The sequence below is a fragment of the Macaca mulatta genome, chromosome 3, assembly GCF_049350105.2.
Source record: "Macaca mulatta isolate MMU2019108-1 chromosome 3, T2T-MMU8v2.0, whole genome shotgun sequence".
Classification (NCBI taxonomy): Eukaryota; Metazoa; Chordata; class Mammalia; order Primates; family Cercopithecidae; genus Macaca; species Macaca mulatta.
The window spans coordinates 180,211,831-180,231,926 of record NC_133408.1 but is presented as its reverse complement, the minus strand read 5'-3'; the positions used below and the strand labels follow the sequence as shown (position 1 = coordinate 180,231,926).

General features: G+C 45.8%; 1 protein-coding gene and 1 non-coding gene across 3 annotated transcripts in view; both read left to right on the top strand.

Moving 5' to 3' along the window:
* The window catches only part of SLC37A3 (solute carrier family 37 member 3), a 64,729-nt gene that overhangs the window by 16,357 nt on the left and 28,276 nt on the right, over nucleotides 1–20,096 (top strand). For both annotated transcript variants that reach the window (XM_028846372.2, XM_028846370.2), the window contains exons 3-5: nucleotides 2,185–2,293; nucleotides 13,950–14,042; nucleotides 19,329–19,412. In XM_028846372.2, coding sequence (XP_028702205.1) covers nucleotides 2,185–2,293; nucleotides 13,950–14,042; nucleotides 19,329–19,412 — 286 coding nt within the window. The remainder of the gene's footprint in view (nucleotides 1–2,184; nucleotides 2,294–13,949; nucleotides 14,043–19,328; nucleotides 19,413–20,096) is intronic.
* LOC114677279 (small nucleolar RNA U13) lies at nucleotides 7,571–7,672 on the top strand. The gene has a single exon (XR_003728564.2). It is a non-coding gene; the product is annotated as a small nucleolar RNA U13 (small nucleolar RNA).

Sequence of the window (20,096 nt, the reverse complement as noted above, 5' to 3'; positions counted from 1 at the left end):
TGGTTGTCATGAGCAGGGAGGAATGCTACTTGTAGTTAGTGGTGGAGACCAGGGATGTTACTAAACGTTCTCCCATGCCCAGGACAGCTCTTCACAACAAAGAACATTTCGGCTCAAAATGTCAATAATGTGGAGGCGGAGAAGCCCTGGTCTGTTTGTGTTTTTTTTTTTATTTTGTACTTTTTTTTTTTTTGAGATGGAATATCGCTTTGTTGCGCAGGCTGGAGTGCAGTGGCATGACCTCGGCTCACTGCAACCTCCACCTCCTGGGTTCAAGTGATTCTCCTGCCTCAGCCTCCCGAGTAGCTGGGATTACAGGCACGTGCCACCATGCCCAGCTACTAAATAGAAACAGTTTCACTGTGTTAGCCAGGATGGTCTCGATCTCCTGACTTCATGATCTGCCCGCCTCGGCCTCCCAAAGTGCTGGGATTACGGGTGTGAGCCACCACGCCCGGCCAACATATCTCACTTCTTTTCATCACCCTGTTTGGAGAGAGAAGTCCTCTATTTGTTAAAACCAGGAGCTGGAGAACAAAGGTGATCTTAAGTGGTTCTCTTAGAAACATAGCATATACATCAGGCCATTGGGTGTTAGAGGCGTGCTATAAGTGACCTTATTACTCAGCTTTTTTTGATATTTCTGCTGAGTAGATTTTATTATTAATCTTTATGAAAGACACCAGAAATAATGTTTGTTTGTTTGTTTGTTTGTTTGTTTATTTGAGATGGGATCTCACCCTGTCACCCAGGCTGGAGTGCAGTAGTGTGATCACGGTTCACTGCAGCCTCTGACTCGCGGGATCAAATGCTCTACCTGCCTCAGCCTCTTGAGTAGCTGGGACCACAAGCACGAACCACCACGCCTGGCTTCTTCTTATTTTTTTATTATTATTTGTAGAGATGAGGTCTTCTTATGTTCCCCAGGCTGGTCTTGAACTCCTGGGCTCAATCAGTCCTCCCGCCTCAGCCTCCCAAAGTGCTGGGGTTATAGGCATGAGCTACCATGCTTGGCTCATCCTTTTTTTTTTTTTTTTTTTTTAAAGAGAAGAATTCTTGGCCAGGCATGGCGGCTCACACCTGTAATCCCAGCACTTTGGGAGGCCGAGGCGGGTGGATCACCTGAGGTCAGGAGTTTGAGACTAACCTGGCCAACATGGTGAAACCCCATCTCTCCTAAAAATACAAAAATCAGCTGGGCGTGGAGGCCCGCACCTGTAATTCCAGCTACTCGGGAGGCTGAGGCAGGAGAATTGGCTTGAATCTGGGAGGCGGAGTTTACAGTGAGCTGAGATTACACCACTGCACTCCAGCCTGGGCAACAGAGCGAGACTCCGTCTCAGGAAAAAAAAAAAAAGAGAAGAATTCTTTTTTTTTTTTTTTTTTTTTTGAGACGGAGTCTTGCTCTGTCCCCCCCCCAGGCTGGAGTGCAGTGGCCGGATCTCGGCTCACTGCAAGCTCCACCTCCCGGGTTCACGCCATTCTCCTGCCTCAGCCTCCCGAGTAACTGGGACTACAGGCGCCCACCACCTCGCCCGGCTAGTTTTTTTGTATTTTTTAGTAGAGACGGGGTTTCACCATGTTAGCCAGGATGGTCTCGATCTCCTGACCTCGTGATCCGCCCGTCTCGGCCTCCCAAAGTGCTGGGATTACAGGCTTGAGCCACTGCGCCCGGCCAAAAGAGAAGAATTCTAAAATTGTTCAGTGTCATGCCTGTAATCCCAGCAATTTGAGAGGCCAAGTGGTGGGAGGATCACTTGAGCCCTGGAGTTTGAGACCATCCTGGGCAACATAGCAAGACTCTGTCTCTATAAAAAATACAGAAATTTTTGTAGCCTGAGTAACCTGAGTAGCTAAGATTACAGGTGCACTGAGCGTGGTGGGGTGCGCCTGTAATCCCAGCTACTTAGGCTGGGGCGGGAGGTTCGCTTGAGCGCGGGAGGTCAAGCCCAGTGAGCTATGATCATAACTGCACTCCAGCTTGAGTGACAGAGGGAGATCCTGTCTCAAAAACTAAAAATAAATAAAATTGAGAGAGCCTCTCTGAATCTATTTTGGTTCAAGTGGCTGCTCCCCAAATAAAATAAAACACAATTGAATAAAAGAAATGGGCTTATACCTGTGATTTTTTTGAATGCTGTTTCTCCTTGCTATTCATTCATCTGTATTCTCTCTATTTTGTAGTTATTCATTGCTCCATGCTTCACGAAAAACATTTAGCAATGTCAAAGTCAGTATCTCTGAGCAGTGGACCCCAAGTGCTTTTAACACGTCAGTTGAGCTGCCTGTGGAGGTAAGCAGAACAAAGTGCTGGGATGGATTGAAGGAGATCGTGCCCACCCCTAGATTCTTCTTACGTTCTTTTTTGCATCTTTTGCTTGCCAGGACTCTGAAATGGCTCACTGTTTCCTATCACGTAAGAGCCAAACTATTCTACTAATTTCAAAGCCTACTCCGACTCAGTCCCATTTTACCTCTCCAGCTGGCTTATTTCTAACCGTTTAGAAATCACACCTTCTGGCTGGGCGCGGTGGCTCAAGCCTGTAATCCCAGCACTTTGGGAGGCCGAGACAGGCAGATCACGAGGTCAGGAGATCGAGACCATCCTGGCTAACACGGTGAAACCCCGTCTCTACTAAAAAATACAAAAAAACTAGCCGGGCGAGGTGGCGGGCGCCTGTAGTCCCAGCTACTCGGGAGGCTGAGGCAGGGGAATGGCGTAAACCCTGGAGGCGGAGTTTGCAGTAAGCCGAGATCCGGCCACTGCACTCCAGCCTGGGCGACAGAGCGGGACTCCGTCTCAAAAAAAAAAAAGAAATCACACCTTCTGACGAGGCTGTTTTTTCACTGGCTTTCATTAGTGCTGTACTCGTTTCTGTCTTTGAGATATTGCATGTTATCTTTTTTTTTTTTTTTTTTTTTTTTTTTAGACGGAGTCTCAGCTGTGTCGCCCAGGCTGGAGTGCAGTGGCCGGATCTCAGCTCACTGCAAGCTCTGCCTCCCGGGTTTTTACGCCATTCTCCTGCCTCAGCCTCCCGAGTAGCCGGGACTACAGGCGCCCGCCACCTCGCCCGGCTAGTTTTTTGTATTTTTTAGTAGAGACGGGGTTTCACCGTGTTAGCCAGGATGGTCTCGAACTCCTGACCTCGTAATCCGCCCGTCTCGGCCTCCCAAAGTGCTGGGATTACAGGCTTGAGCCACCGCGCCCGGCCCTTGCATGTTATCTTTTATGTGCTCTTTTGCCTTTTTCCACCTGTCTGAAGTTTGCCTTTCTCTTTGTGTCAAGATAAAATGCCACTTTTTTTTTTTCTTTTTTTGAAACAGGGTATCTTTCTGTTGCCCAGGCTGGAGTGCAGTGACACGATCTCTCAGGAAACATCTCTGCAGTCTCCACCTTCTGGGCTCAAGCAATCCTCCCACCTCAGCCCCCTGAGTAGCTGGGACTACAGGCGCTCACCACCATGCCCGGCTAATCTTTTTTTTTGTTTTTGAGATGGGGTTTCACCATTTCCCCAGGCTGATCTTGAACTCCTGAGCTCAAGTGATCCACCTGCCTTGGCCTCCCAAAATGCTGGGATTATAATGTGAGCCATCACACCTGGGGAAAATGCCACGTTTTCAATCAAGTTTTTTCCCAACTTCTAATTTTTCCCTTCACTAAACTCTTGTACACTGTGTATAGCATATTGTAATGTCTTGGTATTTCAATATTTTCTAATTGTTTGTTTTTCTTTTTTTGGAGACAGAGTCTCGCTCTGTTGCCCTGGCTGGAGTGCCCTGGCACGGCGCCATCTCGGCTCACTGCAAGCTCCGCCTCCCGGGTTCATGCCATTCTCCTGCCTCAGCCTCCCGTGTAGCTGGGACTGCAGGCGCCCGCCACCTCGCCCGGCTAATTTTTTTTTTGTATTTTTAGTAGAGATGGGGTTTCACCCTGTTAGTCAGGATGGTTGCTATCTCCTGACCTCGTGATCTGCCCTCCTTGGCCTCCCAAAGTCTGGGATTATAGGTGTGAGTCACCACACCCAGCCTGTTTCTTTTTTTACTTTAAATTTTTTTGTAGAGATAGTGTCTTGCCCTGTTGCCCAGGCTGGTCTTGAACTCCTGGACTCAAGCCATCTTCCGTCCTTGGCTTCCCAAAGTTTTAGGGTTACAGGTATGAGCCATTGCGCCCAGCCTGTTTCATTTGTTTGTATCTTGCTTATGTGCCTTGAAGTCAGGCGCAATCTCGGCTCACTGCAACCTCCGCCTCTGGGGTTCAAGCAATTCTCCGGCCTCAGCCTCCCAAGTAGCTGGGATTACAGGCGTGCACCACCACACCCAGCTAATTTTTCTATTTTTCGTAGAGAAGGGGTTTTGCCATGTTAGCCAGGCTAGTCTAATTCCTGACCTCAAGTGATCTGCCTGCCTCGGCCTCCCATAGTGTTGGTATTACAGGCATGAGCCACTGCCCCTGGCTAGAGTCATAAATCTTTTTTTTTTTTGAGATGGTGTCTTGCCCTTTCGCCAGGCTGGAGTGCAGTGGCGTGATCTCAGCTCACTGCAACATCCACCTCCCGGGTTCATGCGATTCTCCTGCGTCAGCCTCCCGAGTAGCTGGGGACTACAGGCGCCCGCCACCATGCCCGGCTACTTTTTGTATTTTTTAGTAGAGACAGGGTTTCACCGTGTTGGCCAGGATGGTCTTGATCCCTTGACCTCGTGATCTTCCCACCTCGGTCTCCCAAAGTGCTGGGATTACAGGTGTGCGCCACCGCCCCTGGCCCAGATCATAAATCTTAAAGATGGAAGTGGTCTCAGAGAGATCATGCACCCTGCCCTCCCAGATTGGAATCTTTCTTTGTCATTCTTGGAAGATAACCATCCAGCTTCTGCTTCAGTAGTTCTAGGCAGAAGAAACTTGCTGTTGTGTGAGGTGGATGCTTACATTTTTATTCAGCTTTTGAAGAATATTCCTCCCTGTCTCTGTAAGTTTCTGTTTAGGCAAAACATTTTTGGCTCCTTCAGCTGTAGTTTAGTGACACTGAGCACTGATTGTGGGATTTCAGGTACAGCCTGAACAATATAGAGAAAAACAGGATTTCGTTTAGGCACTAGATTTCCGGTTGTATTGCCTAAGGCTGCCTTTATTTTTAAGTAACTGGGTTGGGGGTTCCCAAGACCACCCCCAGTTTGGTGATTAGGAGGACCCAACATAGAGTATGTGTGGCTGTAATTTATTCCAGTGAGAGGATATGAGGTAAACTCAGCAAAGGGAAGAGGCCGGCCTGGTGTGAAGTCTGGAAGAGGCCAGGCCCAGAGGCCTCTTTCATTAATTTTTAATTTAAAAAGTTTTTAAATTATTTTTTAAGAGATGGGGCTCTTGCTATGTTGCCCAGGCCGTACTTGAACTCCTGGACTCAAACGATCCTCCTGCCTCAGCCTCCTGAGTAGCTGGGACTACACGTGTGTGCCACCGTGGCCAACTAAAAAAATATTTTGCTTATATATTTTTAAAAGTTAAAAAGTTAAACAGAAAAACATTTCTTAAGTGCTCTAAATAGCATCCTAAAAAGTACCTTTTATAGCTTTCATTTCTATGCTTAGCTCTGGGTGTTTTACAAAATGAGTTCAGCAGACACAGTCTCTGTTACCTTTAGAACTTATAATGGATCCACTGACATGGACAAACTTTGGAAATGGTAAATAAACATAATAAACATAAAATCTATGTCTATAGATAATAATCACTAGATATTATATTTGGGAACAACTCAGCTAAAAACTATAATAAAAATTTGTACAGTTCTTACATGAGAATAGTGCTAGAGAATCTAAAATTATCCCCAGGAGAAGGAAAAAGAATTTAAAGTGTCTTGGGCCAGGCGCGATGGCTCAGGCCTGTAATCCCACCACTTTGGGAGGCCTAGGTAGGAGGATTGCTTGAGGCAAGGAGTTTGAGACTAGTCTGGGCAACATAGAGAGACCACTGTTTCTACAAAAATGAAAAAAAACACCAAAAAAACCAAACAAAAAAACACTTTGGGAGGCCGAGGCGGGCAGATCACTTGAGGTCGGGAGTTTGAGAGCAGCCTGGCCAACATGGCGACACTCCATCTCTACTGAAAATACAAAAATTAGCTGGGTATGGTGGTGCATGCCTGTAGTCCCAGCTTCTTGGGAGGCTGAGGCAGGAGAATGGCTTGAACCCGGGAGGTGGAGTTTGCAATGAGCCGAGATCATGCCATTGCACTCCAGCCTGGGTGACAGAGTGAGACTGTCTCAAAAAAAAAAAAAAAAAAAATTTTAGCTGGGTGTGGTGGCACATATCTGTACTCCCAGCTACTTAGGAGGCTGAGGTGGGAGGATGATTTGGTCTCTGGAGGTCAAGGCTGCAGTGAGCCATGTTTGTGCCACTGCACTCCAGCTTGGGTGACAGAGCAAGACCCTGTCTCAAAAAGTGTCTTTGGAGATTCCATCTCAACCTTGTGCACAGCTACTTGGTAGATTCCCACGTAAACATGTTCCACTCTGCCTTATGCAAAGAACCGCATGCATAAGTTGGCCTGTCGTCCATCCTCTGCTCACCACTTTGAGGAAGCCCTTCCGTGTTAGTGAGCCTCCCCTGTCCTCCTGCATAGCCCTTATTCTGTTATAAACATTCTCACCTGGGAAACCCACACAGGGACCTTTAGTGTGTGCACAGGAAGTACCTCACATCGAGCAAGTGTAGTAGCTTATATAGTCCCCCCAGCACAATACAAGAAAACCCTGCAGTACATTCAGGCTGGTAAGTTCACATCAAACGTACGCTCAGACCAGGTTGAATCACATTTAGCATGTTGACTTAGTTGTATTGGTGACTTTCATTAAACATTGGATGGTTCACTGTGAATAACTGGAACATGACTAACCAAGTAGTATAGTCATCCTGATCTGAGCTATGTTATTGATGTTAACTTTCTTCTCCAGGCTTTTTTCTGTTACCCTGTTTCCTGCATCTGTTTGTTAGTCCTACTTTCTTCTTTTAGTTTTTGGTTCGGTTTTGTTTTCCATTTAAGTCAACAGTCAAAAAATATATTTCAACTGAATTCTGGCAGTGAAGCAGAAAAAAAAGCTGTTTAAAATCTGTTAATTCTTGGAAAAGCCACACCTGCAGGGAGTTTTCGGTAACTTCTTGGAGGAGTAAAGAAAACCTACAACTTTGAGCAGCTGCTTAATAAGGTCCTTGTCTCTAGCTCACACCGGTGCGTGTACCCAGCAGGGCTTAATCATGGGTCCTGATCAGTCTGGTGGGCACACAAGGATGGAAGACTGTGGTTGCAGGGAAAATGTGGGAACGTCACTCTCATTGAAGACATTTAGGACCCCAAATTGGCATTGCTGAAAATCCTGTTTGATGTCAGCTGTGTGAGCCTGCGCTGCTTTCTCATCTTGGATAGAACGCGTCTTCACAGTATGTGTGAGGTGGCATTAAAGTAACCAGATTGGTGCCAGAAGCCACCCAGAAATGAGTTCCACTGCTTTGGAATCACACTTTATTATTTGTTTATGATTTGGGGATTTTATTTTTTGTTAAAGATATATTTCTTTGATTCTTTTGTTGTTCATAAGCTGGATTATTGAGTATTCACACACGTGTGAGATGTGCCACCCTTGGACCTTGTTACAACGTGGGCACATTACTCACTTGACATGGATTAAAAATAAAGATTTTTTAAAAAATTGCTGATTGCGATTTTTCTCTTTAAAATTCTCTTAAAGGTAATTTTTTTTTTTTTTTTTTTTTTTTTTTTGAGACGGAGTTTTGCTCTGTAGCTCAGGCTGGAGTGCAATGGCGCTCTCTCTCAGCTCACTGCAATTTCTGCTTCCCAGGTTCAAGCGATTCTCCTAAGTCTATGGAGTAGCTGGGATTACAGGTGCACACCACCACGCCCGGCTGATTTTTTTTATTTTAGTAGAGATGAGGTTTCACCGTGTTGCCCAGGCTGGTCTCGAACTCCTGAGCTCAGGCAATCCACCTGCCTCCGCCTTCCAAAGTGCTAGGATTACAAGCATAAGCTACTGCACCCGGCCTGTTTTTTTTTTCCTTTTTTTTTTTTTTTTTGAGGTGCAGTCTTGATCTGTCGCCCAGGCTGGAGTGCAGTGGCACAATCTTGTGCTCACTACAACCTTTGCCTCCTGGGTTGAAGCGATTCTTTTGCCTTAACCTCCTGAGTAGCTGGGACTACAGGCGCGTGCCACCACACCTGGCTAATTTTTGTATTTTTAGTAGAGATGGGGTTTCACCATATTGGCCAGGCTGGTCTCAAACTCCTGGCCTCGTGATCCCCCCATCTCGGTCTCCCAGAGTGCTGGGATTACAGGCATGAGCCACTGCGCTGGCCTTGTTTGTTTTTTAAGATGGGGTCTTGCTCTGTTGCTCAGGCTGGAGTACAGTGGCATGATTATAGCTCACTGCAGCCTTGAAGTCCTGGGCTCAGGCGATCTTCCCATCTCAGCTTCCTGTACTCTGGCACTACAGGTGTGCACCAGCATGCCCAGCTAACTTATTTTTATTTTTGTAGAGATGTGGGGGGTGTCTCACCATGTTGCCTATGCTGGTCTTCAACTCCTGGTCTCAAAGGATCCTCCTGCCTGGGCCTCCCAGAGTGTTGGATTATAAGCATGAGTTACTGGACCCAGCCTCTTTAAACATTCTAAAATCTAATTTTTTTTTTTTTTTTGAGATTGTGTCTTGCTTTGTCACCCAGGCTGGAGTACAGTGTCAATCTCAGCTCACTGCAACCTCTGCCTCCTGGGTTCAAGCGATTCTTCCACCTCAGTCTCACGAGTAGCTGGGCCTACAGGCACATGCCACCGCGCCCGGCTAGTTTTTGTATTTTTTGGTAGAGATAGGGCTTTGCCATGTTGGCCAGGCTGGTCTCAAACTCCTGACCTCAAGCGACCAGCCTGTCTCGGCCTCCCAGAGTGCTTGGGATGGTAGGCATAAGCCACTGTACTTGGCCTAAAATCAAAATTTCTTTCTGGCCGGGCGCGGTGGCTCAAGCCTGTAATCCCAGCACTTTGGGAGGCCGAGACGGGCGGATCACGAGGTCAGGACATCGAGACCATCCTGGGTAACACAGTGAAACCCCGTCTCTACTAAAAATACAAAAACTTAGCCGGGCGAGGTGGCAGGCGCCTGTAGTCCCAGCTACTCGGGAGGCTGAGGCAGGAGAATGGCGTGAACCCGGGAGGCAGAGCTTGCAGTGAGCTGAGATCCGGCCACTGCACTCCAGCCTGGGTGACAGCGCGAGACTCCGTCTCAAAAAAAAAAAAAAAAAATTTCTTTCTGTAACAACCCATCTCAGAAATGCCAGGATATTATAATTAGTAAGTACCTCAGAAATGATTTAGTCCAAGCATTTTCTAGCTTTTTGGTCATAGGACCTCAAAATGTTTTTGGTTATATGGGTTTATATCTATAGATACTAGTTTAGAAATTAAAGCTGAGAATTTAAAAAATACATTGGAGTTTTTGGGATTGCATTTTAATGAATTAAATAAGTCAATAAATAGTAACATAAATAACATCTTCTGAAAAATGACTTTTTCAAAACAAAATAATGAGTGGCATTGTTTTTACAGTTTTGCACATCACTTCATGTCTGTTAATAGGAGATAGTGGGTTTTCATGTCTCCTTTGAATTCAGTGTATTGCAGAGTTTATTCAAAGATCTTTAGCTGGGCATGGTGGAGTGTGTAGTCCCACATACTCAGAAAGCTAATGCTGGATCGCTTGAGCCTAGGATTTCAAGAGCAACCTAGGCAACATAATGAGACTCCATCTCAAAAAAAAAAAAAAATTCTTTGAAATATAGGAAGAAAATTTGGCCTTTTTACAGGTTTGAAGTTAGAAAAGAGGGAAGTGTTTTTGTAGCCTTTTCAGCTAGTTATAGATGTTCATTTGTCTTTGGTACTACAGCAAAATTTGGGTAAGTGATAATTTCTTAAAAATTAGTTCCAGTGATGGAATCTGAAACTATCAATGCACTTTGGAATACTCTTACATTAAGATCCATTGGTCTGTGGTGTTCTTTGGATCTTTAAAGTGACAGGCTCATTTCATTCATGTCTGAGGCAATCCCTGCCAAATACTCAAATCTGAGTAACTAGTTTCTCAGTCAGTCTTTCAAGTCAAAATACGTTCTAGCTGCTTTGGTATCAGAAGTGATTCTTGCAGACTTTCTACTTACTGACACAGAATATGAAAAATTATTGGCCGGACGCAGTGGCTCACTCCTGTAATCCCAGCATTTTGGGAGGCTGAGGGGAGCAGATCATGAGGTCAGGAGTTCGAGATCAGCCTGACCAACATGGTGAAACCCCGTCTGTACTAAAATTACAAAAATTAGCCGGGCATGGTGGCACGTGCCTGTAATTTCAACTACTCAGGAGGCTGTGGTAGGAGAATCGTTTGAACCCGGGAGGCAGAGGTTGCTGTGAGCCGAGATCGCACCACTGCACTCAAGCCCGGGCGACAGAGTGAGGCTGTGTCTCAAAAAAAAAAAAAGAAAAAGAAAAATTATTTTACTCAAGGACCTACGGTTTATAAAATTAAAAATTTTTACTGCTTCATGAAGGACAGTCTTATTTGACACTGTTATTATTATTATTTTTTTTTTGACATAGAGTCTCATTCTGTCACCCAGGCTGAAGTGCAGTGGCACAATCTCAGTTCAGTGCAACCTCCTCCTTTCAGGTTCAAGCAATTCTACTGCCTCAGCTTCCCGAGTAGCTGGGATTGCAGGTACTCGCCACCGCACCGGGCTAATTTTTATAATTTTAGCAGAGATGGGGGTTTCACCGTGTTGGTCAGGCTGGTCTTGAACTTTTGACTTCAAGTGATCCACCCTCCTGGGCCTCCCAAAGTGCTGGGATTACAGGTGTGAGCCGCCCAGCCCAGCCGACATTGGCTTTTTAAAATCTTTTTTTGGTTTTTTATTGTAAGGATGTTGCAGTGGGCGATATGGTGATTACTAGTGCTGTCTGGCGTTACTGCCTTGGTTTATGCTAAGGTGCGGCAGTTTCTCTCCAGTGCAGAAGGAAACAAAGTCGAAAGGACATCACATTTTAATGTGGTGCAAATAATTTTGACCTTGCAGACCCCCTTGGAGGAAGGCTCTGGAGGCCTCTCCGTCTACCCGAGTTCCGTGGACCACAGTTGGAGGGCTGTGATCTGGTCCATCTCCCATGCTGTTGAAGAACCCCTTCTGCATCTTTGAGAAATTACCTTCCCGTTTCCCTCGGGGATGTCTATTGTGGGGGAAATTCACTACACCGTGAAGCAGCCCATTACATTTTTGAAGGTTCTGTAAACTAACTCAGATCTTTTTTCCACCGCTGGCCCTTCATAAAGTTGAGGATAACTTTTCACAGATCCCCTGTGTCTCTCTTTTTCAGCATAAATTTGTATTTCCATTTCCTTCAGTGGTTCCTCTCATGGCCTGGTTTCGTATATCCTGCTCATCTTTCTTTAGAATGAAAATGAATGGACATTATTTAATTCATTACAAAAGATACTGACAAAATAACCATGGGTTATTTTCACTGTTAGACCCTGTATAAATATGTGTAAGACTTGGTTCTTATCCTAAAGGAATTTAAAAAACTGGATTCATTTCAACACAGCTGAAGAATATAAACATCCTGCAGAATCATACATGGCATTTTGCAGTTAGAAAGAACCTAGCTCTCGGCTGAGTGCGGTGGTTCATGCCCGTAATCTCAGCACTTTGGGAGGTGGAGGCGGGCAAATCACTTGAGGTCGGGATTTCAAGACCAGCATGGCCAACATGGCAAAACCCCATCTCTACTAAAAATACAAAAACCATCTGGGCATGGTGGCACGTGCCTGTAATCCTAGCTGAGGGAGGCTGAGGCAGGAGAATCCCTTGCACCCAGGAGGTAGAGGTTGCAGTGAGCCAAGATCGCGCCACTGCCCTCCAGCCTGGGCAATGGAGTGAGACTCCATCTCAAAAAAATAAATAAATAAAAATAGAACTTAACTCGTTTTGTGGTTCTACAGACTGGCCACTGAGGTACTCTGAGAGCTGCTCAGCTGTTTTGTCGTGAATGGGTTGTAGGTGAGATGCGATCTCCCTTCCCTAAGCTCCTGGGGTTGCTAGGTGGGGCTTGGGATAGTCTCCTCCTGATTTTAGACTGGTGGATATTCCCAGGCCAATCAGCTCTGACCTTGAACATCATCTTCAGTTTACCCCAGTGTGTTGTACAAAGATCGTTTTCTATGTGGGCCTATGAAGAAGCTGAGAAGTATTGGGATAAGTGGCCTCTCTAGGGCAACAAATTCTTTGTTTTTTTTTTGTTTTTTTTTTTGAGATGGACTCTCGCTCTGTCGCCCGGGCTGGAGTGCAGTGGCACGATCTCGGCTCACTGCAAGCTCCGCCTCCCGGGTTCACGCCATTCTCCTGTAGCGCAACAAATTCTTAAGCATAGAGTTGGGGTTGTAAGTTTTCTGAGTACCAGACTAGAAAGATAATAAAGTTGGCAAGACATTGTGATTTGATTGAAGTAGGTTAATGAAGGACACTTTTTTTCATTTTAAAAATCAAGATGTGATTTATAATTACCTTTTTAGTATACAGTTCTACAGTTTTTGATAACACATATAGTGTTGTAACTATTCCAAGATATAGAACATCACTCCCTAGATTCTCTTTACCCCTTGTTAGCCCTTCTTGCTTCCCTCAGCCCTAGGCAACCACTGATCAGTAGGAAATTATTTTTGAAGAGTATTGTAAAATGTTTCCTTTGATGGAGTTAGACTTAATTTCTCCCATCCAAGTAGTAACCAGGCCTGACCCCACTTAACTTCCTATATCAGATGAGATCACATGCTTTCAGGGTGGTATGGCCCTAGATGGTAGGCATAATTTCTAATTGATTGGATATTGAATTCTGCCAAACAAAAAGATTATAATCAGAATGTATTTCTTCTAAATGTCTGCTTTTAAACTTACTGCCCCACTTTCTTACTTAATTCACTTAGTCACTAGCGTTTGGGCATTCTAATGATACATGTTTGAGGTGATAGGTTAATTGCCCTGAATTGATCATTACATGTTGAATATATGTTGAAATATGACACTGTACTCCCTTAATATGTACAATGATTATGTGTCAATTAAAAATAATAAAAGCAAAAAAAAAAATACTAGTTATTTCTTTTCTTTTTTTTTGAGACGGAGTCTCGCGCTGTCACCCAGGCTGGAGTGCAGTGGCCGGATCTCAGCTCACTGCAAGCTCCGCCTCCCGGGTTCACGCCATTCTCCTGCCTCAGCCTCCCAAGTAGCTGGGACTACAGGCGCCCGCCACCTCGCCCGGCTAGTTTTTTTGTATTTTTTAGTAGAGACGGGGTTTCACCGTGTTAACCAGGATGGTCTCGATCTCCCGACCTCGTGATCCGCCCGTCTCGGCCTCCCAAAGTGCTGGGATTACAGGCTTGAGCCACCGCGCCCGGCCATTTCTTTTCTTTTCTTTTTTGAGACGGAGTTTTGCTCTTGTTGTCCAGGCTGGAGTGCAATGGTGCAATCTCTGCTCACCGCAACCTCCACCTCCCGGGTTCAAGCAGTTCTTGTGCCTCAGCCTCCTGAGTAGCTGGGATTACAGGCATGTGCCACCACGCCCAACTAATTTTGTATTTTTAGTAGAGATGGGCTTTCTCCATGTTGGTCAGGCTGGTCTCAAACTCCTGACCTCAGGTGGTCTGCCTGCCTCGGCCTCCCAAAGTGTTGGGATTACAGGTGTGAGCCACCGCACCCGGCTATACTAGTCATTTCTGAATGCATTTGAAGTAAAAGTTGGTCTTGAGCATTACTGGTGTTTTGGAAGTGTTTGTGAAGGGGCTTTGGGAAACAGAAAGCGCTAGCAGATTCCACAGGGACTGACCCATTCCTGCTGTCTTACTGCAGATCTGGAGCAGCAACCATTTGTTCCCCAGTGCAGAGAAAGCGACTCTTTTCCTCGGAACACTGGATACCATTTTCCTCTTCTCCTATGCTGTGGTAAGTTTTAGAACTCTAGGGTTTAAAGGTAAAGAAAAATGTAAAAGGAAACAACGCTGAGCCTTACGAAATGTGTACAGGATTTTCAATTTGCTGACCGAGGCAGAGTTCAGTATTTCTGAAGTTTATATTTTTTATTCTTCCCATTCATTTATTAATTCATTCAACAGATATTTATTGCTCATGTAGCACATGTCAATGGGAATTTATCCTGAACAACGCAAAAATGCCCTGCCTTGATGGAGCCTGTGTTCTTCGGTGGGGAGCTTGGGGAGACAGTCACCAAATGCTATAAATAAATTGTAGAGTACATTTGAAGGTGATAAGTGCAATGAAGGAAAATAAAGCAGAGAAGGGGGACTAAAGGGGCCTGAGTGAGGTTGTAATTTTAAGTAGCATAGCTGGGAGACCTCAGGAGGCAGCGGGCATTTGAGTGAAGACCCAAGCAGGTGAGTGAGGTCGGTGTGCTTGGATCAGAGCTGTAAGAAGTGAGGCCAGAGATGTGGCGGGGCTCAGATCAGTAGGGTTTTGGTGCCTTTGTAGGGGCTTTGGCTTTAACCTTGAGTGCGATGGGAGCTGCTGGAAGGTTTTGTGCAGAGCAGCAGTAGGACCTGACTTAGGTTTGGACAGGCGCACTTGCTCTGGGAGCTGAGTTCTTTGGAGGTGAAGGATGATGGTGGCTTGGGTCCAGCATAGCAGTAACAGAGGTTGCGGGAAAGTAGATTTTAGTAGTGTGTTGGAGGTAAAGCCAATATTTTTTCCCTCTTGAATGTGGAATGTAAGAGAAATGTGTGAAGAACACCTCCAGGGTGGAAGTGTCATGGTGGAGGGGAAACTGGGGAGATAGAAAGATTTGGGGACTCGCTTTTGGATGCATTACATTTGACCACTACTGCCCAGATGATGAAGAGCACGCGCTTGGCCATTGAGTCAGAGTTCAAGGTATAGGTTCAGGCTGAAGATACACATCCCAAGGATTGTATTGGCCTTTATTATTATTATTATTATTTTTTATTTATTTTTTTTTTGAGACGGAGTCTTGCTCTGTAGCCCGGGCTGGAGTGCAGTGGCCGGATCTCAGCTCACTGCAAGCTCCGCCTCCCGGGTTTAGGCCATTCTCCTGCCTCAGCCTCCGGAGTAGCTGGGACTACAGGCGCCCGCCACCTCGCCCGGCTAGTTTTTTGTATTTTTAGTAGAGACGGGGTTTCACGGTGTTAGCCAGGATGGTCTCGATCTCCTGACCTCGTGATCCGCCCGTCTCGGCCTCCCAAAGTGCTGGGATTACAGGCTTGAGCCACCGCGCCCGGCCTGGCCTTTATTATTTTTATTATTTTTTATTTTTGAGACAGAGTTTGCTCTTGTCACCCAGGCTGGAGTGCAATGGCACGATCTCGGCTCACTGCAACCTCCGCCTCCCGGGTTCAAGCAGTTCTCCTGCCTCAGCCTCCCGAGTAGCTGGGATTACAGGCATGCACCACCACGCCCGGCTAATTTTGTATTTTTTTAGTAGAGATGTTGGTCAGGCTGATCTCGAACTTCTGACTTCAGGCGATCTGCCTGCCTTGGCCTCCCAAGTGCTGGGATTACAGGCATGAGCCACTGCGCCTTCCCTTTTAGATGATGTATAGATCAAAACTGTGAAACTGCATGAATTGATCAAGGGAACAGGCGAGGGCAGGGAAGAGGTGTGAAGCCTGAGCCCTAGGGCTTCCACTCCTCAGAGGTGGGTGAGGAATGGGCCAGGTGGCGGGGATGGAGTGGTAAGGAAGGTGGGGCTAGGTGTGGTGGCTCACGCCTGTAATCCTAGCACTTTGGGAAGCCGAGGCGGGTAAATAACTTGGAGTCAGGAGTTTGAGACCATCCTGGCCAACAGGAAGAAACCCCGTTTCCAATAAAAATACAAAAATTAGCCAGATGTGGGTGCCTGTAGTCCCAGCTACTTGGGAGGCTGAGGCAGGAGAATTACTTGAACCCAGGAGGAGGAGGTTGCAGTGAGCCGAGATTGTGCCACTGCACTCCAGCCTGGATGGCAAAATGAGATTCCGTCTCAAAAAAAAAAAAAAAGCAAGGCGGGATCCTGGAGAGGTAGCATCCTGGGAGACATTCCACGGTGGTGAGGAGTAATTCAGCATAAGGATAGGCAGCTGGCATCTCTGGCTTGCTGTAGGAACGGCTGTGGTGGCTCCCACATTAGAGTTCTGGAGCCGACAGTGGCAGCAGCTGGAACGTGGACTGTGAGAGGAGCCTTCCTTTTCTCCCCAGCATATAAGATGCTGTCTTTAAGTGTGCCTTATTAAAAACGCCTTTTAATTCTCAATGTTCAGGCCATGTGAAATACTGGGTAAAAGTCCTGAAGTAGTTTCTAAATGTTTATTTGGTTAATTATATTTATTTATTTATTTATTTTATTTATTATTTCTTTTTTGAGATGCAGACTTGCTCTGTCGCCCAGGCTGGAGTGCAGTGGGGCAATCTCAGCTCGCTGTAGCCTCTGCCTCCCAGGTTCCAGCAATTCTCCTGCCTCAGCCTTCTGGGTAATTGGGATTACAAGTGCACGCCACCATGCCCGGCTAATTTTTGTATTTTTAGTAGAGACGGGGTTTCACCATGTTGGCCAGGCTGGTCTCGAGCTCCTGTCCTCAGTTGATCCGCCCACCTCTGCCTTCCAAAGTGCTGGGATTACAGGCGTGAGCTACCACACCTGGCCTATATGTGTGTGTGTATAGTGTGTGTGTGTGTGTGTGTGTGTATGTGTATATATATATATATATATATATTTTTTTTTTTTTTTTGAGATGGAGTCTCACTCTGTTGCCCAGGCTGGAGTGCAGTGGTGCAATCTCGGCTCACTGCAGCCTCCACCCCCTGGGTTCAAGCAATTCTTCTGCCTCAGCCTCTCGAGTAGCTGGGACTGCAGGCATGTGCCACCACGCCCTGGTAATTTTTTTTGTATTTTTAGTAGAGACGGGGTTTTACCATGTTGGTCAGGCTGGTCTCGAACTCCTGACCTCAAATTATCCGCCCGCCTCAACCTCCCAAAGTTCTGGGTGGGATTATAGGCATGAGCCACCACGCCCAGTCTATTTGTTTAATTATGAAGAGTATCTTTTCTTCAAAGAGGAAACAGAGAAACAGTTGGAATGGTTCTCTGGTCATTCATTTAGTCTGTGTAAAATCCCCAGATAGGGGCACTGGGCTTTGGCTAGAGCTGGTGACAGGGTGCTTGCTTCTCTTTGAGCCACTCATTTCCTTCAGGGACCATTTTAAGAGGCAGTGCAGTCTACTGGAAAGGCCAGCTCTGCCATGATTAACTAGCTGTGTTAAACTTGGTTGCAAAGTAGAACTTAACCTTTTTTGGTATTTAGTTTCCTCATCTATAGAGTCATCTAGAGGAATAAATAGATTTAGGACATAAAAGATCAGTGCCATGAAAAATCAATGGTCATGGTTTTTTATCTTGAGCTGTACTTCCTTCTGTAATTTAGGGTCACTTTGCTTTCTGCAGCAAAACAGAATGTATTGATTCTGGCAGGGCACGGTGGCTCACACCTGTAATCCCACCCAGCACTTTGGGAGGCTGAGGCGGGTGGATCACCTGAGGTCAGGAGTTCGAGACCAGTCTGGCCAACATGGTGAAACCCCATCTCTACTAAAAATACAAAATTAGCCAGGCATGGTGGTGCACACTTGTAGTCCCAGCTACTTGGGAGGCTGAGGCAGGAGAATTGCTTGAACCTAGGAGGCAGAGGCTGCAGTGAGCCAAGATCGCACCATTGCATTTCAGCCTGGACGACAGAGTGAGACTCTATCTCAAAAAAAAAAAAAAAAAAAAAGCATGTATTGTTATGTCATCATCTAAAGCAGAATTGAGATTTTCTTCGTCCCTTTTGTTCTGTGTAGCATAAGTCCATGTGAGGGGCAGCTAGACAACATAGAATTTACTTTAAGGCTGACATGGTTCTCTTAGGATGAGGAAGCTTGATGATAATGAGGGAGAAACATTCATATTTAAATTTATCTTTTTTTTTTTTTTTTTTTTTTGAGATGGAGTCTCACTCTATCGCCCAGGCTGGAGTGCAGTGGCGCAATCTTGGCTCACTGCAAGCTCCGGCTCCTGGGTTCAAGTGATTCTCCTGCCTCAGCCTCCCGAGTAGCTGAGATTACAGGCACGTACCACTGCGCATGGCTAATTTTTGTATTTTAAGTAGAGACAGGTTTCACCATGTCAGTCAGGCTGGTCTTGAACTCCACCTCAGGTGATCCACCCATCTCGGCCTCCCAAAGTGCTGGGTTTACAGGTGTGAGCTACTGCACTTGGTCATGTTTTTTTTTTTAGAGATGGGTTCTTGCTATGTTGACCAGTTTGGTCTTGAGCTATTGGCCTCTAGCAATTCTCCCCTCTCCCAAAGTTCTAGGATTACCGGCGTGAGACACCACGCCCAGCCAAGTTTTTCTAGTGATATAGAGATACTCAATTTATCAGAAACACCTGGTCCTAACTGAGTTTAGGTTTTAAGTCAAGACATTTTAAATATTTATGGAAGAAACCTAAAGTCTGCTGCCCTTAAGGTCTTCAGTCTCACTTCCTGCCATGATCTCAGCATTTTAATTCCTGCCCCTCAGTGGGAGGAGAGTAGAAGACAGAACCTGTCTCCAACTAATTATTGTCTCTGCCTTCCTACTCTCCCTGCCTTGGGATGTCATGAAACCCAAGGGTCAGATTCAACAGGCGGCTGGTGTGCCCTGGAACCTTCTATTCCACTTTTTACAAGTTTGGAACTGAAACTGCAGGGCGTGTGGTAACACATGTTAACCCAGAGTGCAGATGGCTAAGAGGAATCCCTTTGGGAGAGCTTATCACTGATGGGCAGGAATTAATCTAGTCTAGAAAATGGAATATGTTTGTGTGCTTGTTTCATTAGAATCATTCTTACCTATTTTTTTCCAGTTAGAGAATCAAGTAAAACCAAAGTTTGCCCTGAATTTTGGTGTGTTTGTGGTAGAGTATGCAGAAGCCCACGGCCATTTCCTTTTTTTTTTTTTTTAAATTTTTTTTCCTTCTATTTTTGTAACTTTTTTGTTTTCACTTCATTACTGACCCTGTTATCCAGCCCACTGCCATTTCATGAAACGTTTGTGAAACTCCTGTAGACAGCTAGCCTAGGCATGTGAATAAGGGTTAATTTTAAATAATGTCTGCGTTTGTCTCATTTGCTTTTCAGTGCATGTTACTTTTTCATACTGTGTTGTTATTTAGAGCTGTAAAAGAAAATGCTTTATTTTCAGGGCCTTTTCATCAGTGGCATTGTTGGGGATCGGTTGAATTTGCGGTGGGTTCTGTCTTTCGGCATGTGCTCTTCTGCATTCGTGGTAAGTTGAAAAGGTCTTATTATTATTTTGGTCAGGTATCTTAGAATCCAAGTCAACCCCCTACTTCTCTGTAGAATAGAATAGTAAGATTAATCCTCAGTGTTCGAATCCCTCATTTGCCTTTTCACTTAGATGAGTCTTTTTTTTTTTTCTGAGACAGAGTCTTGCTCTGTTACCCCAGGCTGGAGTGCAGTGGTGCGATCTGAGCTCACTGCAACCACTGCCTCCTGGGTTCAAGTGATTCTCCTGAGTTGCTGGGACTATAGGTGCAAGTCACCACGCCCGGGTGATTTTTGTATTTTTAGTAGAGACGGGGTTTCACTATGTTGGCTAAGCTCATCTCTGACCTCAAGTGATCCTCCTGCCTCGGCCTCCCAAAGTGCTGGGATTACAGGCGTGAGCCACCGTGCCTGGCCAGATGAGTCTTTTTAGAGTAAGATTCTAATCAGGTCCCTTTGTTGTCCCTCAGGCACCAGCAGAGTTAATCAGTAGTCTGACTAAATGGCCTGGCATTCGCTAGACCCTGGCCCCAGCCTGCCTTCCCATCATATTTGTCACTCTGCTTCATCCCTTTGCTCCAGCCAAGCTGGACTGCTTTCCAGGCCACTAACACCCTGCTCCTTTCTTTTTTTTTATTTTCATTTTTGAGATGGAGTTTCGCTCTTGCTGCCCAGACTGGAATGG